The sequence below is a fragment of the Orcinus orca genome, chromosome 17, assembly GCF_937001465.1.
Source record: "Orcinus orca chromosome 17, mOrcOrc1.1, whole genome shotgun sequence".
Taxonomy (NCBI): Eukaryota; Metazoa; Chordata; class Mammalia; order Artiodactyla; family Delphinidae; genus Orcinus; species Orcinus orca.
The window spans coordinates 78360791-78388287 of record NC_064575.1 but is presented as its reverse complement, the minus strand read 5'-3'; the positions used below and the strand labels follow the sequence as shown (position 1 = coordinate 78388287).

At 36.3% G+C, this 27497-nt stretch overlaps 1 protein-coding gene across 8 annotated transcripts in view; it reads right to left on the bottom strand.

Annotated features, from left to right (window-relative positions):
* EFR3A (EFR3 homolog A) overlaps positions 1-27497 on the bottom strand; it is a 183929-nt gene that overhangs the window by 98773 nt on the left and 57659 nt on the right. For all 8 annotated transcript variants that reach the window (XR_004480932.2, XR_004480929.2, XR_007472515.1 and 5 more), the window contains 10 exons: positions 24652-24766; positions 23359-23410; positions 21828-22000; positions 21283-21358; positions 16295-16456; positions 15525-15656; positions 14259-14326; positions 13159-13286; positions 4304-4395; positions 727-775 (listed from right to left, as the gene is read on the bottom strand). Coding sequence is in view for 3 of the 8 variants with exons in the window: in XM_004265315.3 (XP_004265363.1) it covers positions 727-775; positions 4304-4395; positions 13159-13286; positions 14259-14326; positions 15525-15656; positions 16295-16456; positions 21283-21358; positions 21828-22000; positions 23359-23410; positions 24652-24766 (1047 nt within the window). In the remaining 5 variants the exon portion in view is untranslated. The remainder of the gene's footprint in view (positions 1-726; positions 776-4303; positions 4396-13158; positions 13287-14258; positions 14327-15524; positions 15657-16294; positions 16457-21282; positions 21359-21827; positions 22001-23358; positions 23411-24651; positions 24767-27497) is intronic.

The following is a 27497-nucleotide window of genomic DNA, read 5'->3' as shown; positions in this document are numbered from 1 at the left end:
CTTAGCAGGAATTTATATTAATACTTAACTGAAGGAATCATTTAAAAATTTTTAAAAGAGGCAAATTATATAAGGTAAAATTTATTTCCATAAACTACAGGAGAAAAAAAAATCAGAGTACTATTTTATGCAAACATAAGTGAACAGATTAGAGTCAGTCAGACCTGGGTATGAAATCTGTCTCCAGTATTTACTAGCTCTGTGATCTCACGAGAGTTGCTAATTTCTCTGCCTCAGTGTTCTCACTGATAAAATACCAAGGATTAATGTGACGACTGTGCCTGCTGACAATTTCAGCCAGCTCCTTTTCTTACCCCATTAGAAACACGCTTCTAATTACACTACTATATGCCTACTAAAAATCATTCTATGTAATTCTCTCAGAATTATTCACCTGCCCATCTCCTATAAAAGGAAATACATTCACTATTTCTCAAATTCACTCAGCCTCAATGTTGGCCACCAAATAAGGGCAGCATTCAAATACATGGTGATATGCTTTCATAATTCTAGAAAAGTCAGTCTATAGAGAGGAAAATAATTATGACAAGACAGGACAATTACAAAAGTCTGAAGAACATAAGCTAATAAATTGATTATATATTTATATAGAAATCGACAGTATATACACTTGCCATGCTGCCTCTGTTAATTCTGGCATTTAAACAAGTACTAAGATATAGATAAGCTAGAAAACACTAGGAGAGTTAACAAGCAAAATCTCACCAATTGCTTTCTTTAACGCCTCAAAGGTGATTTCTTCAGTGTTACTAACCTAGAGAAAAGTGATTTTAAGTAAAATAAAGAGTTAGGAACGGTCAATATAAATGATACCTGCACCTAGTTACACGTAATCTAAGAACTCTGACAAATATTTTCTTTCCTTTGTGTTGGCTGGATTTGTGATCACACTCAACAGCATCAAGTAATCTCCATGTTTTCACTGGTTTTAACAACGGCCAACCACAGTGGTTCCCCAAAGAAGTCTACAGATTGATGTTAGGCTGGAAGAATTAGCAACCTTTAAGGCAACCCAACCAATATTCAAGGCAGAGATTATATATAAATGCAGCTTCAGCTACGTAATAAATGAAAACTAAGTATTCTATACTCTTTACAATTTTGGTACCACATACAGGTTAAAAATCAAAAATGAAATAATCTGAAACTTTAAATGCAAAAATTTTAAAGCAAAAAATCACTACTTTGGGAAGTGTTCAAGAGTACAGTTAACCAACATTTAAAAGTAATTACATTCTGGATCTCTTAAGGTCAACCACCAAGTCTTATTCTCCAGAAACTCCCTTTAACTTGAAGTTTTCAAATCTCGCTTGCTTTGAGACATGTAAAAGGTGTGAAATCAAGTGCTTACATAAAAAGTCAGTAATACTTTTTGTGGCACTAGCACACTTTCAGAAGGAATAATATATCCAGTTACTATAGTATCTCTGAATAAAAGTTAAGAAGTGATATATGAGTACTTGCCTTGGACTCTGGTCATCCCTAATTTTAGCTCATGAGCTTCTTTTTGCTAAGCCTAAGGCAGCAAGACTAGTGAAAGCAAAGGACTTCCTGCTCTGCATCTTAGCTCTCTGTACAAAGGATTTAGCTGGAAATCAAAGCAGCAAGAGTTCCACTACCTCAGTTTTTCTACTGAGGGCTCATATTTCTAGTTGAAGTCAGATTAAACTTGGGAATCTTCAGTTGCTTTGTTCTAGATATTTGGAGCGGATATATAAGATTAGGCTCTGGCTGGTCAATTATTTGTACCTAGAAGCAATCCAGTACTTCAAAGTTGTTCTTACAACTGGTTAAGAGCTTTAGACTTTTGAGAAACAACTACAGTATAGGAGAAAGAACGTAGGAGAAGCTAGAAGGCCAGAATTCTTATTATGGAGAATTTTTACTTATTACCTGTTCAATCCTGGATAAGTGAAAAGCTAGAGTACTTTATCTAATAACTCTTCCCTGTTTGTTGTTTTCCTTAATTTGGACAATGATGATGCATTCGCCCAGCATCAAAGAATCATGCCTATGGTGCTTTATTCTATCAGTCAAGCTGATGATTTAATTTCAGGAGGCAGAGATGCCACTGAAATAAATAAATGTTTTAGCCATTTATCTTCTTGAATACCTGAATTTAATTTAGGTATCTTTATACATATATAGTGCAATTTTTAGGAGAAGTTCACTAAATGATTCATGGTGGGCTAAAATTTGAATTACAAATGTTAGAACTCACATACCTCAGAAATGGACCAGGTATTTTAATAGACCATAGTAATAAGCTGAGTTATATCCAGGGAAGACAAAAGTTTTCCTATGATCTCCATCTAAACAACATGACAAGCTCTAAAAGCAGGTATCAAATATACTTGAGGACTAAGTGGGATTATGTATATACAATTTCAAGTAATTTTGATGAAATTACGAGCAATTTTTCAAATGAGCAATTTTTAAATTTGATTCATTGTTAGCAAATATACTTATTCTTAGTTTGATATTTTGTTACACCACTAACTGGTGAATACCTAACTGATGACACTTTCTCCTGTCCACACAATGAAATTAGTTAGTTTTAGCCTAGAAGGTACTGTTATTCTGTCTTCTGGTGTTTCAACGACCATTCCTAATACACAATATCAGATACCATAATGGTAAATGAGTTTGAAACTCTAGTGTGCTCAAGTAAATCTTATATACTAAACTGTATTTAACTTTTCAAATACTCAGGGTGAGGCATATTTGACTTAGGATTTATAGTTATAGCAAAGATAAAACAAAAGGATCTTTAATAAGTTAACAAATGTATTAATGAACTTTTCATGTAAAATTCATGCTCAAGAGTCTTCCTCCTATACTGTCTTCATGCAAATGTTTCTTCAGTTCATTTTATCAAAATAGACTGATTCTTTGCAACCTTTTAAAGTGCTATATATGTATTTTTAAAAGAAATAAAAATGGTTAACAAAAGGCAAATGGGAAAAATACCAGTCAATAAAAAAGACTGCACTCTTGACAAGTATAAACTAAGGCTCTGGATGAATTTCTTCCCTCAAAAGGTAACAGCAGCAAATTCATAATCACTGAAAGATATAGCTAGCAAGATATCCTTCTTGCTAGTAAGGAGTGTAAAAATTAAAATGGCTTTGAAGAGGTGAAATTTAGGGAAGATGATTTTTCCTGAGTCTTAAACTGGTAAGAAACTCTAAACCAACCTTAAAGCCTCAAGTTCCAAAATGAACACTAACTGCCCTATTCCAACTACTCTGATGCTCTGCAGATAATTCATTGATAAAACTGATTAATTTTACATAACAGGGAGTTAAAAGCATGAAAGATATAAATTAATTGGCTGTACCCTGGCCACCAAATAATTTTAATTCCTGAAGACAAATTAACTGACAGGGATTGGAAGGAGGAGGGAGAAAGGAGGCTGAGAAAGCATGAATTCAGACAACTTCCTTCCTCTTTTCTTACATGGATATTCTTTTAGTTATTTACATTGTACCAATGAGAAATAATGAAATACCTAAGAAGGCAAACAATGGATAAACCACAAGGAGGAAGCTGACGTGACATGCTGGCACACTGGAATTTTTACTTGACTATCAAAAAATGCTCTGCTGATTTGTGTGGATAAGTCCTAGAGAACACTGGCTGCTTTTTCTTCCTATAACTCAGTTGGGTACACTCTTGTGCTCTATTGACAGGAGGAGAACATTAAATCTATGATGTTTCAAATAACTCCTTAAAGAGTACACAGGTCACTGATACAGCTTAACCTATGTTAAATTCATTATATTTACTATCCAAAAAGATTAAAAAATTTCTCTCATAGGCGAAATTTTGAAACTTTCTAAAAGTAGTGAGCATTTGGCTTCACATGACAGTGTATAATTCCATTTATTCTCACAACTTATGTTGCATAAATCTTTAAAAATAAATAGGATTAGAGGGCCTACTTATTTAATAACAGGCCTTGTGTAGCATTTCTTACTTATTAAGAAAACATACTTAGTTCTGTCTTACGGTTCCTTTTACTACAATATGAAATCTAGTGATATCATAACACACAATATTAAGTTTATGTATCTTTATAGGTATATGAAATGAGTTCAGTAAAATAAATTATAAGTAAGTTCAAGGCTAAATCAGATTAACTTCTACTAACAATTTTGTTGATTTAGGGATAAATAAGAGTTGTATTTGATCCTGTTTAAAAGTGTGGAGGGGCAAAAAGTTCTTTTAAATTGATGTCTATCTCAAGACAGTACTTCATCATAAACTTTCAGCAACTTACCACATCATCTGAAGGATTGCTGTTGGGTAAGATATCCACCTGAATGGATACGGTGTCCACAATACTTTTCCTTCTAGAAAGTCGATCTTCATCTAAAATTTAAAAAAATTTCCCCCATCATTTGCTAGTTAGAATGATATGTCATTTATAAACTACACCTATTTCAGATTTTAAAATTTCAGAAAATTAAGAGAGTTTGCCTTTTTTGCTCTTACTAAATATATAAAACTGTGTGCTCTCAGACTTTTATATTTCATGAAGCAGATTAAAAAAATAAAATTGATGGGTGAACTCAGTTTAATACAGCTGACCCTTGAACAACATGGAGGTTAGAGGTGCTGACACCTGCACAGTCGAAAATCAGCACAGCATTTTACAGTTGGCCCTCCACATCTCCAGTTCCACATCCAGTTCAAATTTCCCAATTCTCCATTAACCAATTCTATTCGACATGTTCTAAACCCAATTTTAACATCTCTAATAAACCTCCTTTATCTCCACAATGCCATATTTATTTTTCAAGAGTGCTATCATTCAAAAATCTTTATCTTTTCTTACCTAGATCTGAGGATAGCTTACTAACTGGTCTAACACAACACTCCCTCCTATACTACCAGTAGAGCTGTTCTAAAATAAATCTTTTTCACACTAAACTATAATTTTAAAATAAATCCAGGGGCTCCCCTGGTGGCGCAGTGGTTGAGAATCCGCCTGCCAATGCAGGCGACATGGGGTCGAGCCCTGGTCCGGGAAGATCCCACATGCTGAGGAGCAACTAAGCCCAGGCGCCACAACTACTGAGCCTGCGCTCTAGAGCCCGCGAGCCACAACTACTGAAGCTGCATACCTAGAGCCCATGCTCTGCAACCGCAATGAGAAGCCTGCACACCACAACGAAGAATAGCCCCTGCTCGACATAACTAAAGAAAGCCCGCGTACAGCAATGAAGACCCAATGCAGCCAAAAATAAATAAATAAATTTATTTTAAAAAAACAACAAAAAAACAAATCCAGCCCACTGGCTAATGCTGAGCTTCACAAGTTTTTTTACATCAAAGCACACATATATAATTATAATACATGTAAGGCATATGGAGATAAAAGGAAGAGGCTGCTTGCACTGCAAGCTGACTACCCCAGGCCCGACCCAGCTACCTGAAGAACTAAGGAGATAAATATCCAGACACACCTGTAAAGCTCCCAATAACAACTGGGAAGCTCAGGTCTAGAATCTTAGTCAAACAGCACAGTCAGTCACTTCATAATCTGGCAACACTCCATCTTCCTAATCTCATTTTGTATATAGAGTTGACTCTTAGACAACATGGGGGCTTGGGGCACTGACCCCTGCACAGTCAAAAATCTGCATTATAACTTTAGTCGGCCCTCCATATCCATGGTTCTGCATTCACAGATTCAACCAACTGAAGATCATATAGTACTGCAGTAGGTATTTACTGAAAATTATTTGTGTATAAGTAGACCCGTGCAGTTCAAACCCGTGTTGTTCAAGGATCAACTGTACTGTGATTTTATCCTTCTGAAGGGGTGAATAATGAACTAAAAGAAGGCCAACATAAAGAAACTAGCTTCTTTCTTACTGACTACTCCTCTACTCCAAGGTAGCCTTCCATGGCAGTAATTAATGCTGTTGATCAAATACGGCAATTTACTCTCTTTCTGGGACATAGTAGGATTGCAATTCCTGGCCTCTTTGTGGTCAGGAGGGACTGTGTAACTAGCTCTGGCCAGTAAAGTATGAGTAACATTTCAGATCACGGCGATCCCGTCAGCTTGGATTCCAGAATACGGATGACATGAGGTTATGCACAGTTAGTTGGAGTGATGAGCACATCTTCACTGGTTTAAACTCCTAAGAACCTGTGACTGTCCTCACAGCACAACTTAGCCAGGGTTTCCTAGCCTTGGCACTAGTGGCATTTGGGCCCAGGAATTCTTGCCGAGGGGAATGTCCTGTGCCTTACCGGATGTTCGGCAGCATCCCTGACCTCTACCCACCGGATGCCAGTAGGCCTGCCCCAGTGGTGATAACTAAAAATGTCTCTAGGGTTGACAAATGTTCCGTGGGATGGGCAAAATCACCCACAGTTGAGAACCACTGACCCCATCTATCCTGACTGATAACAGACCTTTCTAGAATTTTCCCTCTATGCCACCATAAGCTTCTTAAACACTAACCACATCACTCTTCCAAGCAACTCTACCCATTGCTTGATGAAGTAAAAAGGCATCTGGGTTCTCCAGTCAGATCCTGCCAACAGTAACTTCAGAGCTGCTCCCTTATTTATCTCGTGTTTAAGGCAAATGTGCCTATTCTCCAACCTCTGAGCAGGCTGTGGCACATCTGCCTTACACACTTTTCTACAAACAGAAACTCCTGCTGGAAGCCCATGATTACCTGCCCTTTCTTATGTCCTCCCCACTGTAAAGATTCTTATCTTTCAAGCCCTGGTTAAACATTACGTCGCTTCCTTTAAATCTTAAATATCACTCTAATTATTTTTACTTATCCCCCTTTCTTCTAGCTACAGAAATTTACTTTCAGTTATGACTGATCTTTCCTTGTCACTCTTCAATCATCATCACCCTTTAGTCATCTAGTGGGCCTTGAAGAACAGACATATGAATTAATGTCTCATGTCCCCCCGTATACAAGAAACTCAGGGGCAGACTCTGCGTCTGCATCTAGCACACACTTGTTACTCAGGTTCTGCTGGGTGAAGGCTGGAGGAACACAGACCTATCTGTGACAAGTTATTACCTATCGTTTTTCTACAGTTTTCAGGCTGGAAATATTATATCTCCTGCATAGGGCCATTACGGAGGTAGCCTAGATACTGAACTTTTTCTACTTTTCCTTCATGATCATTTGCACTAATATAAATCACCAAAGCTAACGACCAAACATCAGTGGAACTGCCACAAAATAGTATGTCGTCATCACTGCTGACCTGCTTTTTTACCCTCTAATCACACCAACTTTCAATGTCTTACCAGAATTCAAAATGAGGAATAAATAACAGCCTGCTTCCCACCCACACAAGATTTTCTAGGTTAATATACAAAGGCTGATGGGCTGCAGAGGAAAGTCAAACTGAAGCCTAAGACAAAAATAAAAAGGAAAGGAGAAGTACAGAGGCAGGAGAGGGATTACTGAGTGACAAAAATCAACAAGAACAGAAGGGAAGTATAATGAGCAGAGATTAGGGAAGAAAATGAAATTCAGTGGGAAACTCTAATACTATATTCTCAGAAAGTTCTTTCTTTTGACCTATAGAGCAACCTGCTTGTAGGTGACAGAAAAAGCCCAGATACAACTATCATCAGATATCTTGTACACCTACACAAAAGAAAGCTTTCCAAAATAGAGCTTACCAAAGATAACTCTCCTGTTTCCATGGGCCGTCCACATCGGTTCCTGACCTGCCTTTCAAAGTCTGCTGAAATGCAGCATCACTGCAGCCTCTGTGGACCGCACTGTCCTGCCAGTTCGAGAACTACCCTGTCACCATCTCAGTGTCTGATGTACGCACCCCCTCGGGAGGCCCTTGCTTCCCTTCCTGAAGTTGGTTTGGGGTAGTCCCAGACACTACTTTCTATGCGCTTTCATTTTCCCATCCCTTCTCCCTCTCCGCTTCCTATAATCTGCCGTTCACAATGGTAATCACTGTTTCTTCTTTTTGTTTTTAATTAGAACCTGGGTTTTAGAAGTAATGCTTAGAGAGAGCGAGGCCTAACGTCCTTCAGCGATATTTTGCTGCCACCTGGTGTATCTGTGTGTAATGTATATAACTGCATTCAGAAGGCTAAAGAACAGAGAAAACAGTCTGAATACAAGTATAACACAGAACTACATTAAATTATTCAATATAATTTTCTATGGCTATATAAAGAATAAGATGTAGGAACTTACTTAACTGTATATAATGAATCATAAATGTAATTAGGGCTACTATACCATTCAGATTCAATGAAAAAGCTAACTGGGGCAAAATGAAATTTCACAGATAATTTATCTACACGAAATTTAAAATGTCAGTTTAATGCTGATACTACTTATGCAGATATACTTTTTTGGTCTTATAGAAAAACACAAAATTCCATCTAGAGCTAATGCATATTTATAAAATAAAAAGAACCTAAAAAACCATTGTCACCATGAATACAAAGTCAGTGTAGGGCTTCCCTGGTGGCGCAGTGGTTGGGAGTCCGCCTGCCGATGCAGGGGACGCGGGTTCGTGCCCCGGTCCGGGAGGATCCCACATGCCGCGGAGCGGCTGGGCCCAGGGGCCATGGCCGCTGAGCCTGCGCGTCCAGAGCCTGTGCTCCACAACGGGAGAGGCCACAACAGTGAGAGGCCAGCGTAACGCAAAAAAAAAAAGAAAAAGTCAGTGTAATATAAAAGACAATCTTTTATTTCTAAAACAAGCTTTAAAACAAAACCTCTACAAGGACAGATGGGATATATACATGAAAATACTTTTATAAGCAGATATTTGTTGGAAAATAATGGAGGTTTTGATAAAGCAGATAAAGGCATCCATGTGTTATAAGTGCTTTTAATCAATAAAACAAATTAACAAAATTCAAAATGCCAACTGGAAGATTAAGACATTAAAAAATACTAAGACCATTCTTATACTGATATGGCATTTTGTAGTTTTTATGAGCACTTTCATGTATATATCCCATTTGAGCGAAATGGCTTCAGGGCTATGGTCCTCGCTTCACATGAGGATATGGTGTCACTGAGAGATTAAGGGGTTATGCCCAAGGCCATATAGCGAGGGTAGAACAAAGCCATTCTATTCTCTCTTCACGTCTTCACTTTGAGAAGTCATCTTTCCTGAAAGCTCTTGCAAAATTCCCTATACTGCTAATTTCAAACTTCTCATCATAACCTCTAATCTCTCACACAAAACGCAGTCCTGACCCCTACCGTACCTGGATGCTCCACTGTCCAAGACACTCAACAAAAGGCTGAGCTCCAAAACTACCCCCTCTTCCCTATTCATTTCTGTTAATAAGAAGTCCATCCTTCTATTACCCAAGATTCAAAACTACTTATCGACAGTTACATTTGAAATGCATACTTCTTTCTTTCTTCACCTAAACCCAGTCACACCACCCGTCCCTCCTAAAACAGAAACAACAAAAAGCAAGCAAATGAAGCAGCAAACAAGCTCTGCTGCCCTTCCTCCTGGTGCTGTACCAAGCACCCAAATGTCCGTGGTAGAGCCCTAGACAAAATCTTTGCCTTTCTCCCTGCGCCCCCGTATCACTCAACTGCTTATAGATTCTCTCTTGCAGTGTTCTAGAGTCCACTCACTTTCCTGTATTCGCACTGGGACCTCCTTAGTACAGGTCACTGCCATCTCTCCTGGAGATTACTGAAGAGTATTCTAAATGGTTGTTCCACCTTCAGTTTGCTAAACTACAACCAGAGTAACATTTCTAAATGCAACTCTTATCATGCCATCCCCTGTTTAAAATCATTTAATGACTCCCCATTGCTTTCAGGATAGTTCAAACTATTTAACCCGGTTTTACAATTCCCAACCCTACTCTTCCAATTCACTCCAAGTAGACTAACTTTATACTAATTCCTTGAAGAATCATGTTCTTGCCTACCTCCATTCCTCCACATATGCTATTATTTCTGCATGAAACACAGTTCACTTGCCTAACACCTGCTTCAGGCTCATCATAGGGACTTTTTCCTCTGGAAGACATCGGTTTCACCAAATCTGGACCAAACACTCTCCTAGGTGCTGCCTGAGGACCCCAAACCTCTCTGATCATAGCCTTTAAGGTATATTGCAACTGTCCTGTTAGACAAATTGTATAATGAATTAACTTCCTTCCTATGCATCTCGAATAAAACTGGTGAAGTGCCATCTTGGGAGAACTGAGAAAAACGTCACTCAAAATCATCTTCTGAGGGCTTCCCTGGTGGCGCAGTGGTTGAGAGTCCGCCTGCCGATGCAGGGGACACGGGTTCGTGCCCCGGTCCGGGAAGATCCCACATGCCGCGGAGCGGCTGGGCCCGTGAGCCATGGCCGCTGAGCCTGCGCGTCTGGAGCCTGTGCTCCGCAACGGAAGAGGCCACAACAGTGACAGGCCCACGTACCGCAAAAAAAAAAAAAAAAAAAGTCATCTTCTGTGTTTTGTTGTCCAGATGAGGAACCCATTAGGAATGACTATAAGTTTTGTGAAAGCAGAAACCTCTGTCTTGTTCATTTTTGCTTCTGTTTGCACAGCAGCTGGCACACTGCAAATACTCATTAAGTACTGTACCCCCTCATAGAGGAGCATTTAGCATACACCTAGACATATGCTATTAACTCAAATTATAGGTTGATTTGAGATAAAAGGAAAATGCAATACTCAGCTAACATTTATTGAACACTTACTATATGTCAGTCACCAACAGTTCAGTAAGCTTTAGGCAGACCATTCTTCTTTCTTTAGAACCAGTTACCATTATATTTCAATCGTTTGTCTGTGTTCTCCACCACATTTTTTTTTTTTTTTTTTTTTTTTTTTTTTGCGGTACGCGGGCCTCTCACTGTTGTGGCCTCTCCCGTTGCGGAGCACAGGCTCTGGACGCGCAGGCTCAGCGGCCATGGCTCACGGGCCCAGCCGCTCCATGGCATGTGGGATCTTCCAGGACCGGGGCACGAACCCGTGTCCCCTGCATCGGCAGGCGGACTCTCAACCACTGCGCCACCAGGGAAGCCCTCTCCACCAGATTTTAATCCTTGAGGATAGGGACTGAATCTTAACATCTTTCCACCCCCCAAAGTCAGAAAAGTGCTTGATATATATAGTAGACTCTCAGTAAAGGTTTGTGGAATATATAAAAAATAAACCTGGATCAATATGGATGACTGAACAATCTTTGAGCACACAGTTGGCAAAAATCAATTTATTAAGCACCTAACTGAACAGGCAAGGCAGTTAATTCTAGTGGTCTTACCTAACCAAATTATTTAATTTCAGTCTCACTATCCTCATTTGTAAACAAAGACAGTGCTACCTTCCTCACCAAACTATGTTACAGATTAACTGAGAACATGAATACAAAGTGCTTATCACAGTGACTGGCATACAGTTAGTGCATAATAAACGGCAGCTATATTTTGATGATGATGGGTGTATATGCATGATACACAACAAACTATTTTCGTTTTTTTTCTTTTGATATATTGTTCTTAAATCCCTTATTTTTAAAAATGAATACCTGATGGTTATACAGCAAAAAGAAACTTTAATAACTGATTGATTATCCCATAAAGTATCACTGTATCTTCTGACTCTTTCTGCATTAAGGCAGGACACACATGCCACGGACTGGTTCTAAACTATCAAAATCTTTATAAATCAGAAAAACCTTATTTATACTGAGGGATTTCTGTGCAGTTATGTAACTAAGTATATGCTGAAATACTCAGAATTCTCCTAGTCAATGATAGGGAGGCATTAAGAAAGAGAATATATCATTTTCAGGGGTGGGAGGAAATGGGAAGAGCAAACCACTTGTTAAAGAAAGTACCATAATTTTCATTAAAAATTGTTTACAGCGAAAGGAATAGGGTAAAAGGAAATAACAAGGGGTGAAAATAAACTACAGCTATGGAGAAGGTAGAGCAAAATAATAACTGAACTCACAACTATATAAAATATACAGGCCACTGGCTCCATTTTCTAGAAGGCAAACTGTATTAAGCTATTTTCCTAGAGGACAGGTGAGGGAAAGGGCAAGCCAAACTGACACTTGGATTTACCTTTGTACTTGTGCCTGGGTTTGTAAGGTTTTTTGCCTGAAGGAAAGAGAGCTAAATCCAAGTTATAAGAATGAAATAGTTTAAAAGTCTGTTTTAAAAATTCTTTTAAATTACAAAGCTCTACTCATGTTTTATTCTTAGCACTTTTATTTCCCCAAGGAACTCATGAGGAATAGAATTTTCTATACTATGGAATTTAAAAGAAAATGCAAAATCTTTCATTAACATCTCAGACTATTATAAACAACTATCATTGTAATAAATGTATATATTTTGGATCCACATTATAAAAAGATAGCTATTCCCAAAGATTGTGTTACTTCTAGTGATTAATCCAGAAAACTACCTAACTGAAATCAAACAGTTCTCTTATAGAACAGAGGTATCCCCAAAGGAAGAACTAGTTTTTCTACCAAATTTAATATTTATACAGTCATCAAATGAAAGTGAAGGTATAAGATAAAAATTCTTTGATTTTAGTTTTCAAAGTAAAAACTGAGTGCAAGACACCATGCAGTTTTGCCTTGAAACAAAACAGAATTATCTCAGGCAATGAAAAGAACAGAAGGAAATACATAACGCACAGAGGGAAACATATTCTTAACTTAAAAAGTTTGCAGATTTCTTTACATAGCAAATAGTCTGTAGTCTTTCAAATGACAAAAATTACCTAATTCATTAAGGTCAATGGTCACAAATCACTAACTAAACAATTTTCACCAATTTCCCTAAGTTAAACACAATATTGCTTAAAGAGTAAAGATCTCACTTTGCTTCTCTGTTTAAAGGATATTATTATTCAGTATAGTATCAATAATATATGAAGTATAATAACGATAATCACTTGAGGATTCAATATGCTCATGATAAAATCATATACATGTTTTTAGAGATTTACTAAAGGTTTTCAAGAGCAAAATTTTAAAATAGAAGTAAACTCTCTTAAGCTAGTAAGTATACAAACATAATTAACTTTCTAACTGGGCTAAGAGAAAAATTGCTGACACATAATCACTAGAGCAAGAGTTCTAATTACCTTCCTCTTACCTGTTACTTGTGGTACGTACGGTACTGACAATCTCTCAACATTATAGCCACTGCCACCTAGTGACTCTGCAATCTTGTTGGTCAAAAAGTACAAATTTTTGTCATGCTTCTCTAAAGATTTTGGAAGCCTGTCAAGTTGATCAAAAAAGAAGTCATTTAGTATTATTTAAATTACTGAGCAAAAATAAGTTAACATATAAACATTTTAGATCGAGGCCTAAATATAAATATAAATGCAACTTAAACTGTAATTAGTAATAGAAAAATCAGTGTATTTTAGGTGGCTGATTTGAGCTCTTTAAAAACATATGGTTATGTGGACCCATACATGAAGCATTCTGCTGCTTCTTTCCCTAGTAATGTCCCAACGGTGAAGTCAGCCTTACATGATTCCACTGGTATTCACACATTAAATGATGAAGAGGACTAAATTCAGCTTTAACTTTCATGCTAATTAAAAATTTACTGAGAGAAGAAAATAAAAATGAAGCCCCCTGACTGTTAATGAAGAAGATATTAGCCAACTAAGTGATAGGAAGCACCTGGCTAAGACCTACGATTTCAATTTCCTTTCAAACTGCTTAATATTATCTTATGTGCATGCTTTCAATATTAAACTGGTTTTAGAGCCCAAAAGTTTGAATAAACTATTTTTCATATGTATTTTTTTGTTTGGACAGCAAGAAAAAAATTCAGGGTATAACACTGATTTTCCGTAATACATTGTTTCTCCTACAGCTTTATTAATATTGTTGTCTATTACTGAGAATCTTGAACAGGATACTGTATTCTCTTAAAGGAGTGTTCACTTATATATCAGAACATGCTATATTTAAGAGATATACTTCCATATTAAAAAAAGGTCAGATAAATTTTTTCATCAAAGATTGATTCCATGTGTTCATGAGTCTACATTTATACTTTACAAGAACTTTTATAGCAAGAGAAACAAGTTAGATGAATTAAATGACAGAAACATAAAACGATGAATATTTTAAAACACCAGAAAATTATTCTAACAGTAGTTTACTCCTTTGTAATTATCACTGATTGGTTTCCCAAGTCAGTGCCCCTCCTTAAAATGTAAAGAATTAACATACATGCACTTATCTCTGAAAATATGCTCTGGTAGAAAATAAGGGGCTTCCATAGTTCGAATTTCAATAACCTGAAAAATATTCAAAAACAAAACAAAATAAAAATCAAAAACCTCACTCCTCAGGACCCTGCCACAAAAGTTTGGAAAACTAAAAATAGAGAAACAGAATCTAAACATTTATACGAAATACCATCATTTTATTTTGGAATTTAAGCTACGTTTAGAGCCCAGAAGCAGAGTTCATTTTGTTTTCACATTTATTATTTAAAAAAGTCAGCAGGTAACAAAATCGTGATAGTAAAATAATACAGGTTGTAAAAAAAAAAAGAGGATACATTACATTTGATTAAACCTACTACAGAGGGATTAGAAGCTGTACTTTCTCAAATGCCCTATGTGGGAAATGCCTTCACAAGCGCCAGGCCCTCGCTGTCCCCTCTCCTCTGCACCACCTTCTGCAGCACGTGCAGGTGGTCTCAGCGCTCTTGTGAAGTCTGGCTCCTCCACTCACCTGGGAGCCACTTAAAGGGGGACCCTGCTTTCATAGCATTTGTATCTCTAATGGCAGATGTCAAATATTCACTCAAACATTTGTTTAATGAATGAATGAGTTTTACTTCTTAGAATGTTCTAAAAACCTACATTTTAGCAAGGACTGAGAGATGTGCTTCCAATTTCATAAAAATGAGGTTCTCCCTGAAAGATGTTTTTAAAGAATAAAAACTACAGTGGACTTTTTCTGCCAGGTAAGTTAGGAGCTCTGAAATGTACACTAAATCATGCCAGTAACTATTTCATGAGTCACTGCTGAGAAAGCTAAATACAGTTGAATGACACAGGACAAATCTCTGAGAGGCATATTAATTATTCAACTTTTGAGATCTAACTCAAGTAGATTCGTTTAAAACAATAACAACAAAAACAGTATAATTAAAGAAATATTAGATACTAAGATTCATAATGGTTTAAAAGGAAAACAATTATATAAGAAATCACATGAAGTATTTTAGAAGAAAATCATATATTCTACTCAACCATTACACAGAAAAATTCTAATACAACAACAGGCATCAAAGAAAACATAACACTAGTCATAGTTAGAGCTGTAGTGTCGATTTTGTCACTATTGAAAAAGTCATGCATACTTTTATAGCATTATCTTAATAATTTGGTACATAATCATCAAAATTAAAAATAATCATCACTGGAAGAAAATCTCCCACTTTTGTATAAAAATCAAATTCGAGGGCTTTTCTAAATACATTACCTTGCTAACATGCTGGCAAAACGCAGGGACAGCTATCATCTGACTTACAAAGTTGAGGTATGCAGCAACCAGCGCCATGATTCCACAACGATGGAACATTGACAAATTATCCTCATTGATAATTGCACTGTCCTTTAATAAAAAACCAAAAAACAAACACTGACAGATCAAGGTCTTATGCTTCAATAGCATTTTCTCTATGATTATACTAAAAAACTGCAGGTAGTCTGGAATGCCAACAAAAATGTCCCCTTATAAGAAGTTTTAAAAAAAAATTCTAAAAAGAGAATAAATGCCCATTTATAAGAGACTTAAATCTCTCAATTCAAACAGTTCTTTAGGAAAGCCTTTCCTAAAGGAAACGTGGGCATGGGCAGAATATATATAAGATATAGAAAAATAAATATATACATTCTCGTTGCATACTGTCCTGTGATTGCGTAACACTTAAACTCCAATTAAACAACTACATATATGTAATTCTTATTATTTAACGGCCATCTTCCCCGCTAGGATGGGCACAGGGACCATGCTGTCTTTTTCATCACAGTACTCCTGTGGCCTCGAACAACAGTTAGCACACAGTCAATACTTACTCAACATTTGTTAAAAGAATAAATGAATGGGATCATAGCATTGAGTATTTTAGATTTAAAACGAGACATCTCACTTAAAAAACTCGTGTCCTTGGATAAAGGCAATAATATTTTAAAGATGGTGTCTAATTCATGAAAGAATCCTTTCTTCAAGGAAAGGTTATGAAAACATACCTGTAAAGCAATGGCTAATCGAATGAGATCAATAACCACTTCTTCATTGGCCAATTCGATAGTTATAAGGGCAAGAGAAGTATAAAGTAGCTCATAGTTTTTCTGAACATTGTCTTCCTCTTTACAGCCCAGATATATGTGCCGATATAGTTGCTGCCCATTCTGAAAAGGGGAATGACAGAGGAAAAAGATAATTTTGCTTAAAATGTAGCAAGGCAGATTTTACATGCATATATAACCTCTTAAAACGTAGCTATCTTATTACATAACTTAACATGGAAGAGATTTAGGCTGATAATCGGAGGGTCAAATTATATTCCAATTATTAACATCAATAACTACACCAATATATAACTACAAACTAATATTGGAGTTGAGGACAAACTTAAGTAAAAACAGCAAGTAAGAAATAGTTCCAGTGTAAACAATGAAAATGTTTTTAATACTAATTTGAAAAGACAAGCAAATTATAGACTGATTTGAGAAAAACTGAAACGAACGGCAGAATTACGGGAGCTTTGGCAATGATAAGAACATTTGGCTGAGAGGAAATGGACTCAGGCTTTCCCGCCTTAGGGAACAACCTCCTGTGAGGTGAGTTGCTGTCCAGGGAAGAGCATCTCCAGGTTCTGCTACACTTTTGTCTGAAGTGACGACGGCACATCTATAAGCCCACCTGTAGGGGAGAGGTTACAGACACACCCCAGGGACTGAGAGAGGGTCCCCTGTAAACCAAACTAATCTAAATATGTTAATAAAGAATATAAAAGCCTTGCTGTCTAAAGCATTCCTGGGTATAGGTCTAACTGCCAAGTGAGAGCTAACAGAAATAAGAGAGTTTTTCCCATTTCAAGTTACTATGTGGTAATTAACTCAACGTGTTGCACTAGTTCTCAACACAAACTGTAAGCTACAATCACTGGGAAATGGAAGGACCACCATGCTTCCTCCCCACTAGTCACCACTGCCCACCCCTGATATGATTTAACCCGTCAGTGGTGAAACCCAGGCATCGGTGTTTTTCAAGCATAAAGCTGCCCCGGTGATTGTAACGTGCAGCCAGGGTAAGGCCTGCTCATTCCCACGCGGAGGGGCTTGAGCTTAACACTCCAAGCTCAAGTTTCTGTTTCTCAGAAGGTTCATCTGCTTCCTCACTTTAGCAGAAAGAAATGAGCAACAGCAGCACAGTCTCTGGAAGCCAGCCTGTCTTTAAAGGTATGCATTTTGCTCTGTCCTCTATTTAACATGCACATGGACCCACCCAGGTGAGGGTGGCCATAGTCCTCCAGCTGCGCCAGTGACTGGTTAAATAAGTCTGTTCAGGTCTGTGGTTCAGTATTAGCAAGTGGGGGGTTTCTTGGCTACAGATACAGAGCTATGTATGCTCTCCTAACAGATTTCTCTTTATTTCTGAAGCTGACATTTTAGTTTCCATCTTTCTGAACCCAGAGTTTGTCTCTCTCTCAAAAGATTCTATACTCTGGTGTATAACAGTCTATGTATTGGGCCCTCTCCAATCCTTTTCTCTCTCTCTTGTTTTTTTAACATCTTTATTGGAGTATAATTGCTTTACAATGGTGTGTTAGTTTCTGGTTTATAACAAAGTGAATTAGTTACACATACACATATGTCCCCATATCTCTTCCCCCTTGCGTCTCCCTCCCTCCCACCCTCCCTATCCCACCCCTCTAGGTGGTCACAAAGCATCGAGCTGATCTCCCTGTGCTATGCAGCTGCTTCCCACTAGCTATCTATTTTACGTTTGGTAGTGTATATATGTCCATGCCACTATCTCACTTTGTCCCAGCTTACCCTTCCCCCTCCCCGTATCCTCAAGTCCATTCTCTAGTAGGTCTGTGTCTTTATTCCCTTCTTGCCCCTAGGTTCTTCATGACCTCCAATCCTATTCTTAAATCTGACGTTCCTAAACGTCATCAACAACCAATAAGCAGTGCTTACACACATGGGAGTTTAAACTTCGGGTTCCTTAGTAATTCAAGTTTATTTTTAAAAAATTACCTACTACATACCTACCATATTAGATAAAATTAAAATCTAACATTACGTATTATAATATTATAGTGAAAATAGACATAATGACTTCAAAAAGTGGTTTGGCATTGTGTAGTAAATTTGAAGAATGCATAACTTATTACTCAGCAATTTCTCTCCTACAGGCATCAGAGAAATGAGAGTTATATACAGCACAATACATGGACAAGAATGTTTATAGCCGTACTGCTCATAACAAACCCAAACTGCAAACAATTCATACGTCCACCAACAGAATGGGTAACTTGTGGTATATTCATGTCATAAAATATTATAAAGCTACACATGTGAATGAATTTCACCAAAACAAAGCTAAATGAAAGAAAGAAAACATAAAAGAATACATAAGGTATGGTTCCTTTCACACAAAATACAAAAACTGATAGAACGACACTGTACTGTTCAGGGATATACAGATATACTTAGGTGGCAAAACTGTAGGGAAAAAAAGCAAGGAATAATACTCATGAAAGCAAGAACAGTGATTACCTCTTGGGGAGAAGATGGAGTTGTAAACAAGATGGGCATGTGGGATGATTTTAGCTGTACTGCTGTTCACTTAAAAGTAGTTAAAATAATCATGCCTATATATTTTACATTTCATAATAAGAAGTACACTTTTTTTTTTTTTTTTTTTTTTTGCCGTACGCGGGCCTCTCACTGTTGTGGCCTCTCCCGTTGCAGAGCACAGGCTCTGGCTCACTGTTGTGGCCTCTCCCGTTGCAGAGCACAGGCTCTGGACGCGCAGGCCCAGCGGCCATGGCTCACGGGCCCAGCCACTCCACAGCATGTGGGATCTTCCCGGACCGGGGCACGAACCCGTGTCCCCGGCATCGGCAGGCAGACTCTCAACCACTGTGCCACCAGGGAAGCCCCAGAAGTACCTTTTTTCTACATAATCCTTAATTGATAAAACACTAACAAGAGCTCTTTCATACAGTGACATTCTGCCAGGAATTTAGCTCTAGGAGAGTAGCCCTGGCAGGTGAGGAAACAGCTGTTTGGAACAGCTGAGTGGAAACAGCTGTTTTCTCTTATCTGGAAATACACCTTCATTAGGATATTAGAGCTGAAAGGGCACCTCCCAATGTAATTTGTAAGGGCACCTTGCCCTGGGACAATTTTTCAAACTTAGATCCAATGTCTAAGATGTCCCTAGAACAGTCAGATGGAGCAGTTTTAGGCTGGGTAGTCATCTGAGACACAGGTGCCTGGACATAATGCTTGCATGGAAAAGCCAAAGGTACTGTCCATTCTAAACTGCAAGCTTCTCTTAACCAAAGGTCAGTCCACAGTCCCCTGGCTATAGACTTCAATTTTTTTTCTTCAGGTCTTCATCGAAATTTCCATAAGTGGCTAAAGTTGCATATGAAAACCAAACAACATTTTTACTGATAAAATAAATTAGAAAGTAAATGAAAAAGGGTGTTCAATTGTAAAAATAAAATTTGATAAAGAAAAAATGTGAACAGATTGTTCCTAAAGAAAAATATACTAAAGAAATGGTTTATACTAATGGTAACAAATGTTTAGCCAGGGTAAGTTATTTTAAATTATAAAATGGAAGGAAGACTAATTCAGAGAACAGTTTAATGATTCAAAATTTAACAAGGAATAAATAAATAGTTTAACCTTTCAGTTAAACCATACTCTTGCAAATTGGCTAGCAAAATTAAGCACAAAGGATTATTTCTATCATACTAGATAAAATAAAATCAATCCAGTCCCAAAGTTCAGGATTGCTTAATGTCATGATGTTAAAGTAAAAGAAACCCAAATTAACTATCAGTAAATTTTTAAAACTCATTCTATCACTCGATTAAAAGTTCCTCAGTTATGGGGCATAATTTCTTTGATTAACTAGATGATATAAAATATGGAAAAAATAAAAGTTGGAAAGAGTTAATGCCTTTGACCTATTATTAACCACTTTTTTCATACACAATACAGTCAAACTTAAAAGAACTCTTTTTATTCACATTAATTTAGGAAGAGTGATAATTTGTAAATTATTTTTCAAATGAAGTTTTTAAACTGTGAGGCCATTAACTTGAAACACAGCAATCAATATTAACGGATAAGGACAAAAAAAAATAAAAGATGGTGACAGGAAGAAAGCGGGGTCTGACAAAGAGCCAAAGATGATCAGGGATTATAGATATCTGTACCTATCTTCCTATAGGTCTGTTGTTCTCTGCACCTCTAAAGATCCAGGCTCACCAAAACTGTGATTTATCCACCAGAACTGTGATTATACTGAGGTCAGTTAGCACACATGGCATGCTTACTGTTGTATCTCTCAATGTTGAGCTCAGCGTCTGGCAATACTAGGTGCTCAAGCTTTGCATGAAGAATAACTGCACAGAAAGTTTATTTGATATACTAAAGAACTTTAGATGCCATAATTTTCTAAATTCAGCCATTTGCCAATACGCCTACAAAACTGAAGTGATCATAATGATAATCTAGCTAAATTCTAGTTATACAGGCAGAGATCCTGCCTACCTGACCTTTATACCCCAAATAATGCACAGAATAATGCCTAATACACACTAAATACTCATTATATGTATTTAATCAATGATGGTAAGTATTCTCAAAAGCTTGAAGCTGTCTATTAAGGACCCATTAAAAGCGAAAGCAACATTTGTGTTTGGGGTGGGGAGGAGGACAGGGCAGCAATCACAGAGAGACATTTTACTCAAAGGGAGAAACCTGGAACTATCACAGCAGACTGACCACCCAAAGCTTAAACGCAGGCCGGAGGAGACGTCATCAGGACGGTGGTGGCAATGTAGGGAGCTGAAGATGGCTTCAGATTTTCAACTCCAAAATGCTATGGCTTCATTTTAAGGTTATCGATCAATATAAAACTACCTAACAATTCAAATGGCTATAACTTAAGTCATGGATTCTTTTTCAGAAGATAATCTTACCTTTTTCATGAAACTTGTGTCTTGTCTACAAATCTTTTCTCTTTTTATTTTTAGGTCAGCCACATCTGGTATTATTCTAGAGACAATCAATGAATCATTTTTAATGAACAGCACACTTAGTTATATCATATCTTATATGATGAATCAGCTATACTTAGGAGTCTGAACTATTTAACACTCACTTCAATGAGCATTTTAAATAAGCCTATATGTAATGATACTACTGAATTACCAAGTTTAATCAAGTAGAATTGCGTAAAGTAATCTTGACTTCTGATGTCATTCCTAAGTTTAAAGCAAAACCACAATAAAATTTATGTAACTAGTGATTACTAGTAGATGAGATCTCTGAAAGTACATTAAAAGACCTTCAACACTGACTATCTTAAAACATATTAATAATTAAATTGTCGCAATACCAATTAAATAAAATTCTGGATTAATAAAACCTGAAAATCCTAGATTAAAAAATTATAATACTTAAATACATTAACATAGAAATCCGAAAACATTACCATTAAGCCTATTTTCAAGTAGCACATTACCTGATCCCTCGAAGCTTTGCCCTATTGTCATGGCGATCCATGAGATTATGCATTACTTCCAAGACTAACTGCCTCAGTTCATAGTCTTCCATGAGGGATGGTGATAACAAAGGATCCAGAAAAGACCCCGGCAGTGCAGTAACTATTGTCTTTGCTTTGTAGCCAGAGGTTACCTGATTATAGGGAGGAAAAACAAAGGAACAAACAAAAAAACCTTTGTCATGAGTCCTTCTTTGGTAAAACTCTCAAGCTGTTTTATAAGAACCATAAGCTTAGAGAAAACAGCAAGTATGGAACAAGCCTGAAGGAAAAACTAAAAGGAAATTTGTGAGATGATGAGGATTTTACTGAATTTACAAAAACATCATTCATAGAGTTAATAAAATTAATAATAGCACACATTCACCATATGCCAGGCATGAATCTAAGCACTTTATGTGTATTAACTTCATCCTTACCGTATTCCTATGAGGCTAGGCATTAGTGTACCCCCATTTTGTAAAAGAAAACTGAGGCTCTGAGAGACTAAGAATATATGGAACAGGTAGTCAGTCCTAAATGGATATAAGGAGACCAGGCAGCAAATAACACAGGTAAGACCTGAAAATTTTAAAATGGCAAATAATTCTTTTATTTTAAATTAAGTAATTTAGGTTAATAGGAAAGCATTTTCATATTGGAAAGCTGTACTTTATTCTTTATTTGATGTGACATTTCTGAGTGTATCCCTATGTCTAAAGTTGGAGCTTTTAATTAGCATATAATTTAATGCTATTAAATAGTTTAACCATACCACACAGAAATTCATTCAGTTGACTATGTAGTACAATTAGGATTAGAGACAAGGTTATTTACTCAGGGAATTTATTTAATAAAAAGGCTTAGGACCAAATGAAATTTCATGTGGGTAATCTCTATTTATATTCAGGATTACTAGCATATATAGAACATCTAACATTTATATTTGGGCACTCATTATAGGATAAAGGTGATTTTATAAGTGAGCAGAAATTGGTGGGACAATTACTACCCACCTAGAAAAATTAAAAATATATCCATATCTTATACCACATACAAAAATAAACCTCAGATCAAAGTTCTACATGTGGAAAGCTGAATTTTAAACCTTTCGTAAGAAGATATAAACAAATGTGTTTATATCATCAGAGTAGGCAAGGAGCTCTCAAACAAGATACAAATAAAAAAGCAAAGATCACATAGGAAAGGACTGACAAATCTGGCTCTAGCTGGGCCCAGGCATCTTCATCTATAAAATGGCAACGCTTCCTGCCCTCGGTATGTTTCATCATTATGAAGATCAAATAAGACGACAGGAGAAGTGAGGAATAAAGAATAAAAGTAAAATTTTAAAGAATGAAAAGCATAATATTCAAGTATATAAACCACAGAAAAAAAACTTACCGTAAATACTATAATACAAGAAAAAGAAACTGATAATGTGAAGCTATTCTTTTAACCTCCTTAATAATTTAGGGTTAAGTGTGTTCTTCACCTGTCTTAAATTCCTTACCATAAGTAAAGATCTCAGCAACATTATCTGAATCCGCCTGGTTCCCAAATCCCTAAAATATACAAAATAGTGGTATTATCTTATTAATAGGAATTAACTTCATTTCCTTAGATTATTATTTATTGATTTTAAAACTCTATTCATATTAGCTATATAGAGTTTATTTTCATACTAGCTAAAGTCAAGGCTCACTTTATACTCTAAAGTAAATTTCACACGAATTAAAGGGTTATATGTTAAATAATAAATCAAATTTGAACAAAGAAAATTAAAAAGCTATTGGCTCTCAAAGGAAACAGACCTCTACATGTAATGACATGAAAAGTCAGTTGTATGAATACACAACAAAACCACCTCAATTAAAAGATACTATAAATTGGAGAACAGATCTATTGCAAATATAATTGACAAACATAATATCTATTTAACATATATTAATAAGCAGGTAAGAATGTGCCTAAATAATTCTAATATAAATAGTTCTTCAAAAAAGAATTAACAAATGAAGAAAGGGTTCTCTAATTAATGGCCAAATAAATATAAGTCAAATAAGAGTATCATTTCCTTATTAAATTAGCAACATACAAACATATTTACAAACTAAGGCTTTAGCATGTTGTAAAATCAAAGCAAATCTATAAAATGAGGGGAGGGGGCCAAGACGTATGATCTTTAAAATAACTTTCAGTTCTAGAACTCTAGAAATAAGTAAACATTCCTTCCACAGTGACAAACTTGAAACTTTACCCTAAATAATCTACATATACAGAAAATGCCCAGGCTGAAGAGACCTTCCACCTAGCCAATATAAGAAAATTCGAGAATTTATGATATACTGAAAACTGATTCTAAAAGCATGCAATGTGTTTTTTGTTTTGTTTTTTAATTTTTATTGGAGTGTGGTTGCTTTACAATGTTGTGTTAGCCTCCACTGCACAACAAAACGAATCAGCCATACGTATACAGATATCCCCTCCCTTTTGGACCTCCCTCCCATTTAGGTTACCACAGGGCATTAGTAGAGTTCCCTGTGCTATACAGTACGTTCCCATCAGTTGTCTATTTTATACACAGTATCAATAATGTGTATGTGTCAACCCCAGTCTCCCAAATCCTCCCACCTAAGCATGCAATGTTGATTCAACTGCTTAGCAATCTAGTGCCATAACACCACCACAGGACTTTTATTACTGAGTAAAAAGACAAAACATTTTATAGATTTAAGATAAAATTTAATATAAGATTAAATTCAACTTTACAGTTTGAGAACACAGAACAACTACATACACATACCCTAGTTGACTGATATCCAAAGTATGGGTGGATGTTCCAAAGACAGGTACTTTCCCCATAATGAACATCATGATTTCTGACCTCTGATAATCTGGTAGGTTACTTCCAAAAAATCCTACAAAAATATTAAGATAAATTTAAGATAAATTTTGCAAATGGAAAAGTTTATTTTTCCATATAATAAAAAATCATAATATATTTTTAACCATAGCTTTCAATATGTGGTAGAATAATGTCTTTGAGCTACATGTAAGTCTAAAGATATTATAATTTCTTTGGTAAAAATCATTTAATGATGTACATTATAAGATGTGTATAATGGACTAATACTTAGATTAAGATAAATGTTTGAAAGTCTTTTGCATACAGTTAACAGTGGCAAATCATCAATTTGAATTGACTGGAGTTTTAGAGAAAGGAAAAAAAAAACTTTTGGTAGTATTTCTGATGAAACCCTTGTTCCCATTTTGTAAGCCTAAATTCCTGTTCTAGTAAGAAAGTCAATAATTAGGCCACTACTTTGGCTTCCCCAGGATTGTTGATATGTTCTAGAATGCCATTATAATGAGCCAGGTTTACAGTCTAACACTATGGGTTAATTCAGTATTAATTCAATATACATAATTCAAATTATTTACTTATTTGTCATTTTTCTCAAGGAACTCTTGGGTATTGTGCACATTTTGAATTTATCTGTTATAGCTTTGGAAAGTTTACTTCCTCGTCACAGAAGACTTAGGACACTTAATAATCACTTACTCAAACTTTTAACCCTGTTGTTTCTTTGAAAGATCAGAACAGGTATTAAAACCTGGCTATTTTTTGATCATTTCTTAAAATGCAACATAATCATTACAGAAACCTACATTTTCAATATTTCTTTAAGAGTAAATTAGTTTTTCAACTTAACTCTTCAGCCTGTATTACTGGAATTAATAATCTCTTTCTATAAATTCAAATTGTTCTATTTATCATTTTGATTAGATCTAGGGGTAAAACTCATTTCTCTTTATAACATACTCTAGCAATCAAAAATCTCATGATCTGAACATTATTCAATCAGCATAAAGTATATTATTCTACCTAACACTTGAGCACATATTTATGGGGTAAGAAGCTACTTTGTATTTGTATCCTTACAGCAACAAATAATAGTACCTTATGAATTTAGGTACTATTATTTGTGTCAGTTTCGTCTTGTGGAAATTAGGATAAGAGAGGGTAGGAATTCATACAAGAAATTACACAGCTAACACTAAGACCTGAGGTGAGATCTATTCACATTTCCAAAGCCTATGTGTGTTATTATTACTCTCTGCTTCCTCTCTATAAGGTATTTTCAACTTTCCAAGAACCCAATAAGATATGTTCCTCATCACTGTGCAAAACTGGTCACTGATTTTCTGTTCCAAGCAAGCTGGTCATTAACCACAAAGATGGAAATTTTCCAACAAGTCAACTGTGAGGACAGCCAGAAAGTTAACTCATTCTCTATTCCCATTGTTTGTATTTGAACTGCTGAATAGAAGTGCTAATGAGCCTCCCCAAAAGAGCAGAGCATTATTTTAAAAGAGCGAGCTTGGCCAACCGCCTCCTGTCTTCAAGTGCAAAAGCTACAGCAGCCCTGTTCTGTGTCCCACCGATATTCAGTGACCTGATAAAGAAAGAATACTGAGAACTTCTGAAAGAAAATATTGAGGAAAGCAGAAGTGCGATTTAAATAAAAGTCTTATTCACTGTGCCACACTGCATTGTTTTTCTCTCATGTTTTAATTTTCACGTTATTCTGAATGTGTTATGTCACAGAAATATTGCTTGTCTGTGGTATATACATTTTATAACAACATACTTGAGAAACAATAAATTAAATACTCTAGAGTAAAACAGTGACACTGAATTAACTAGAAGTCACTACAGCAATTTAAATTAATTCTCTGAAAACAAGACTAGCTGATTTGATATACCATCTTAAAATATCACAGACACCCTGGGCCTTTGCCCTAATGAGGACAATTTCTATGCACATGATGAGATTGTGATTAGGTGAAACAGAGGTACTACCCCAAGCAGATCAACCAAAGGCATCCACAAGGTAGGAGTCACGTGCATCAAGAAGCCCAAGCATATGGCCTGGTGTTAAGCTCAATACGTTCAATAAAAAGGTGCTGAATGTGGATGCGTAATGCATGTATGCATATCCATAAAACTTTAGAAATAAACAAAGGAAAACTCTGCATTAAATATTCCAAAGGACTATTATAAACAAGTCGCCCATAGGTAGGATATTACTCAAATAAAAGGCATAAACTGAGCTCCAGAATAAATTTATATGACTCTATTATTAGTAGAAGCTATTAGCAACCACTAGAGATTAGGTATTAAACCCAAGAATACAACTCAATTTGGAAATTATCCTAGAAATCATACAGTTACATTAAAATATGATCTGGATACTCTAAAGAAAATATTGCAAGAGGAGGGTTAAAGTAGGAAGAGTTTGATTGCTTTAATTTGTATTTATATACAGTCTGATCATTTAATTTCCAAAAAAATTCCCCATGGCTTGCTTTCTTTCTTTTCTTTTTTTTTTTTTTTTAAGTAAGCTCTTTACCCTTTTACCCTTTGTGCGTGTGAGGGGAGGGGGAAGCATATGATAGTAAAGCCTGAGTATCAGTACCCAGATCCTGGTCTCTAGTGCCTTTCCCCACTAAAAGGAACCACAGCTCCTTAGAGAAATGACTGATTCTAGGACTGGGGCAGGAAGTATAAAATGAACCTAAGGCTGTGCTTAAAAGAAATGTGGGGGGATATTACAAAGATATAGAAAATAGGGGCTCCACTGGCCA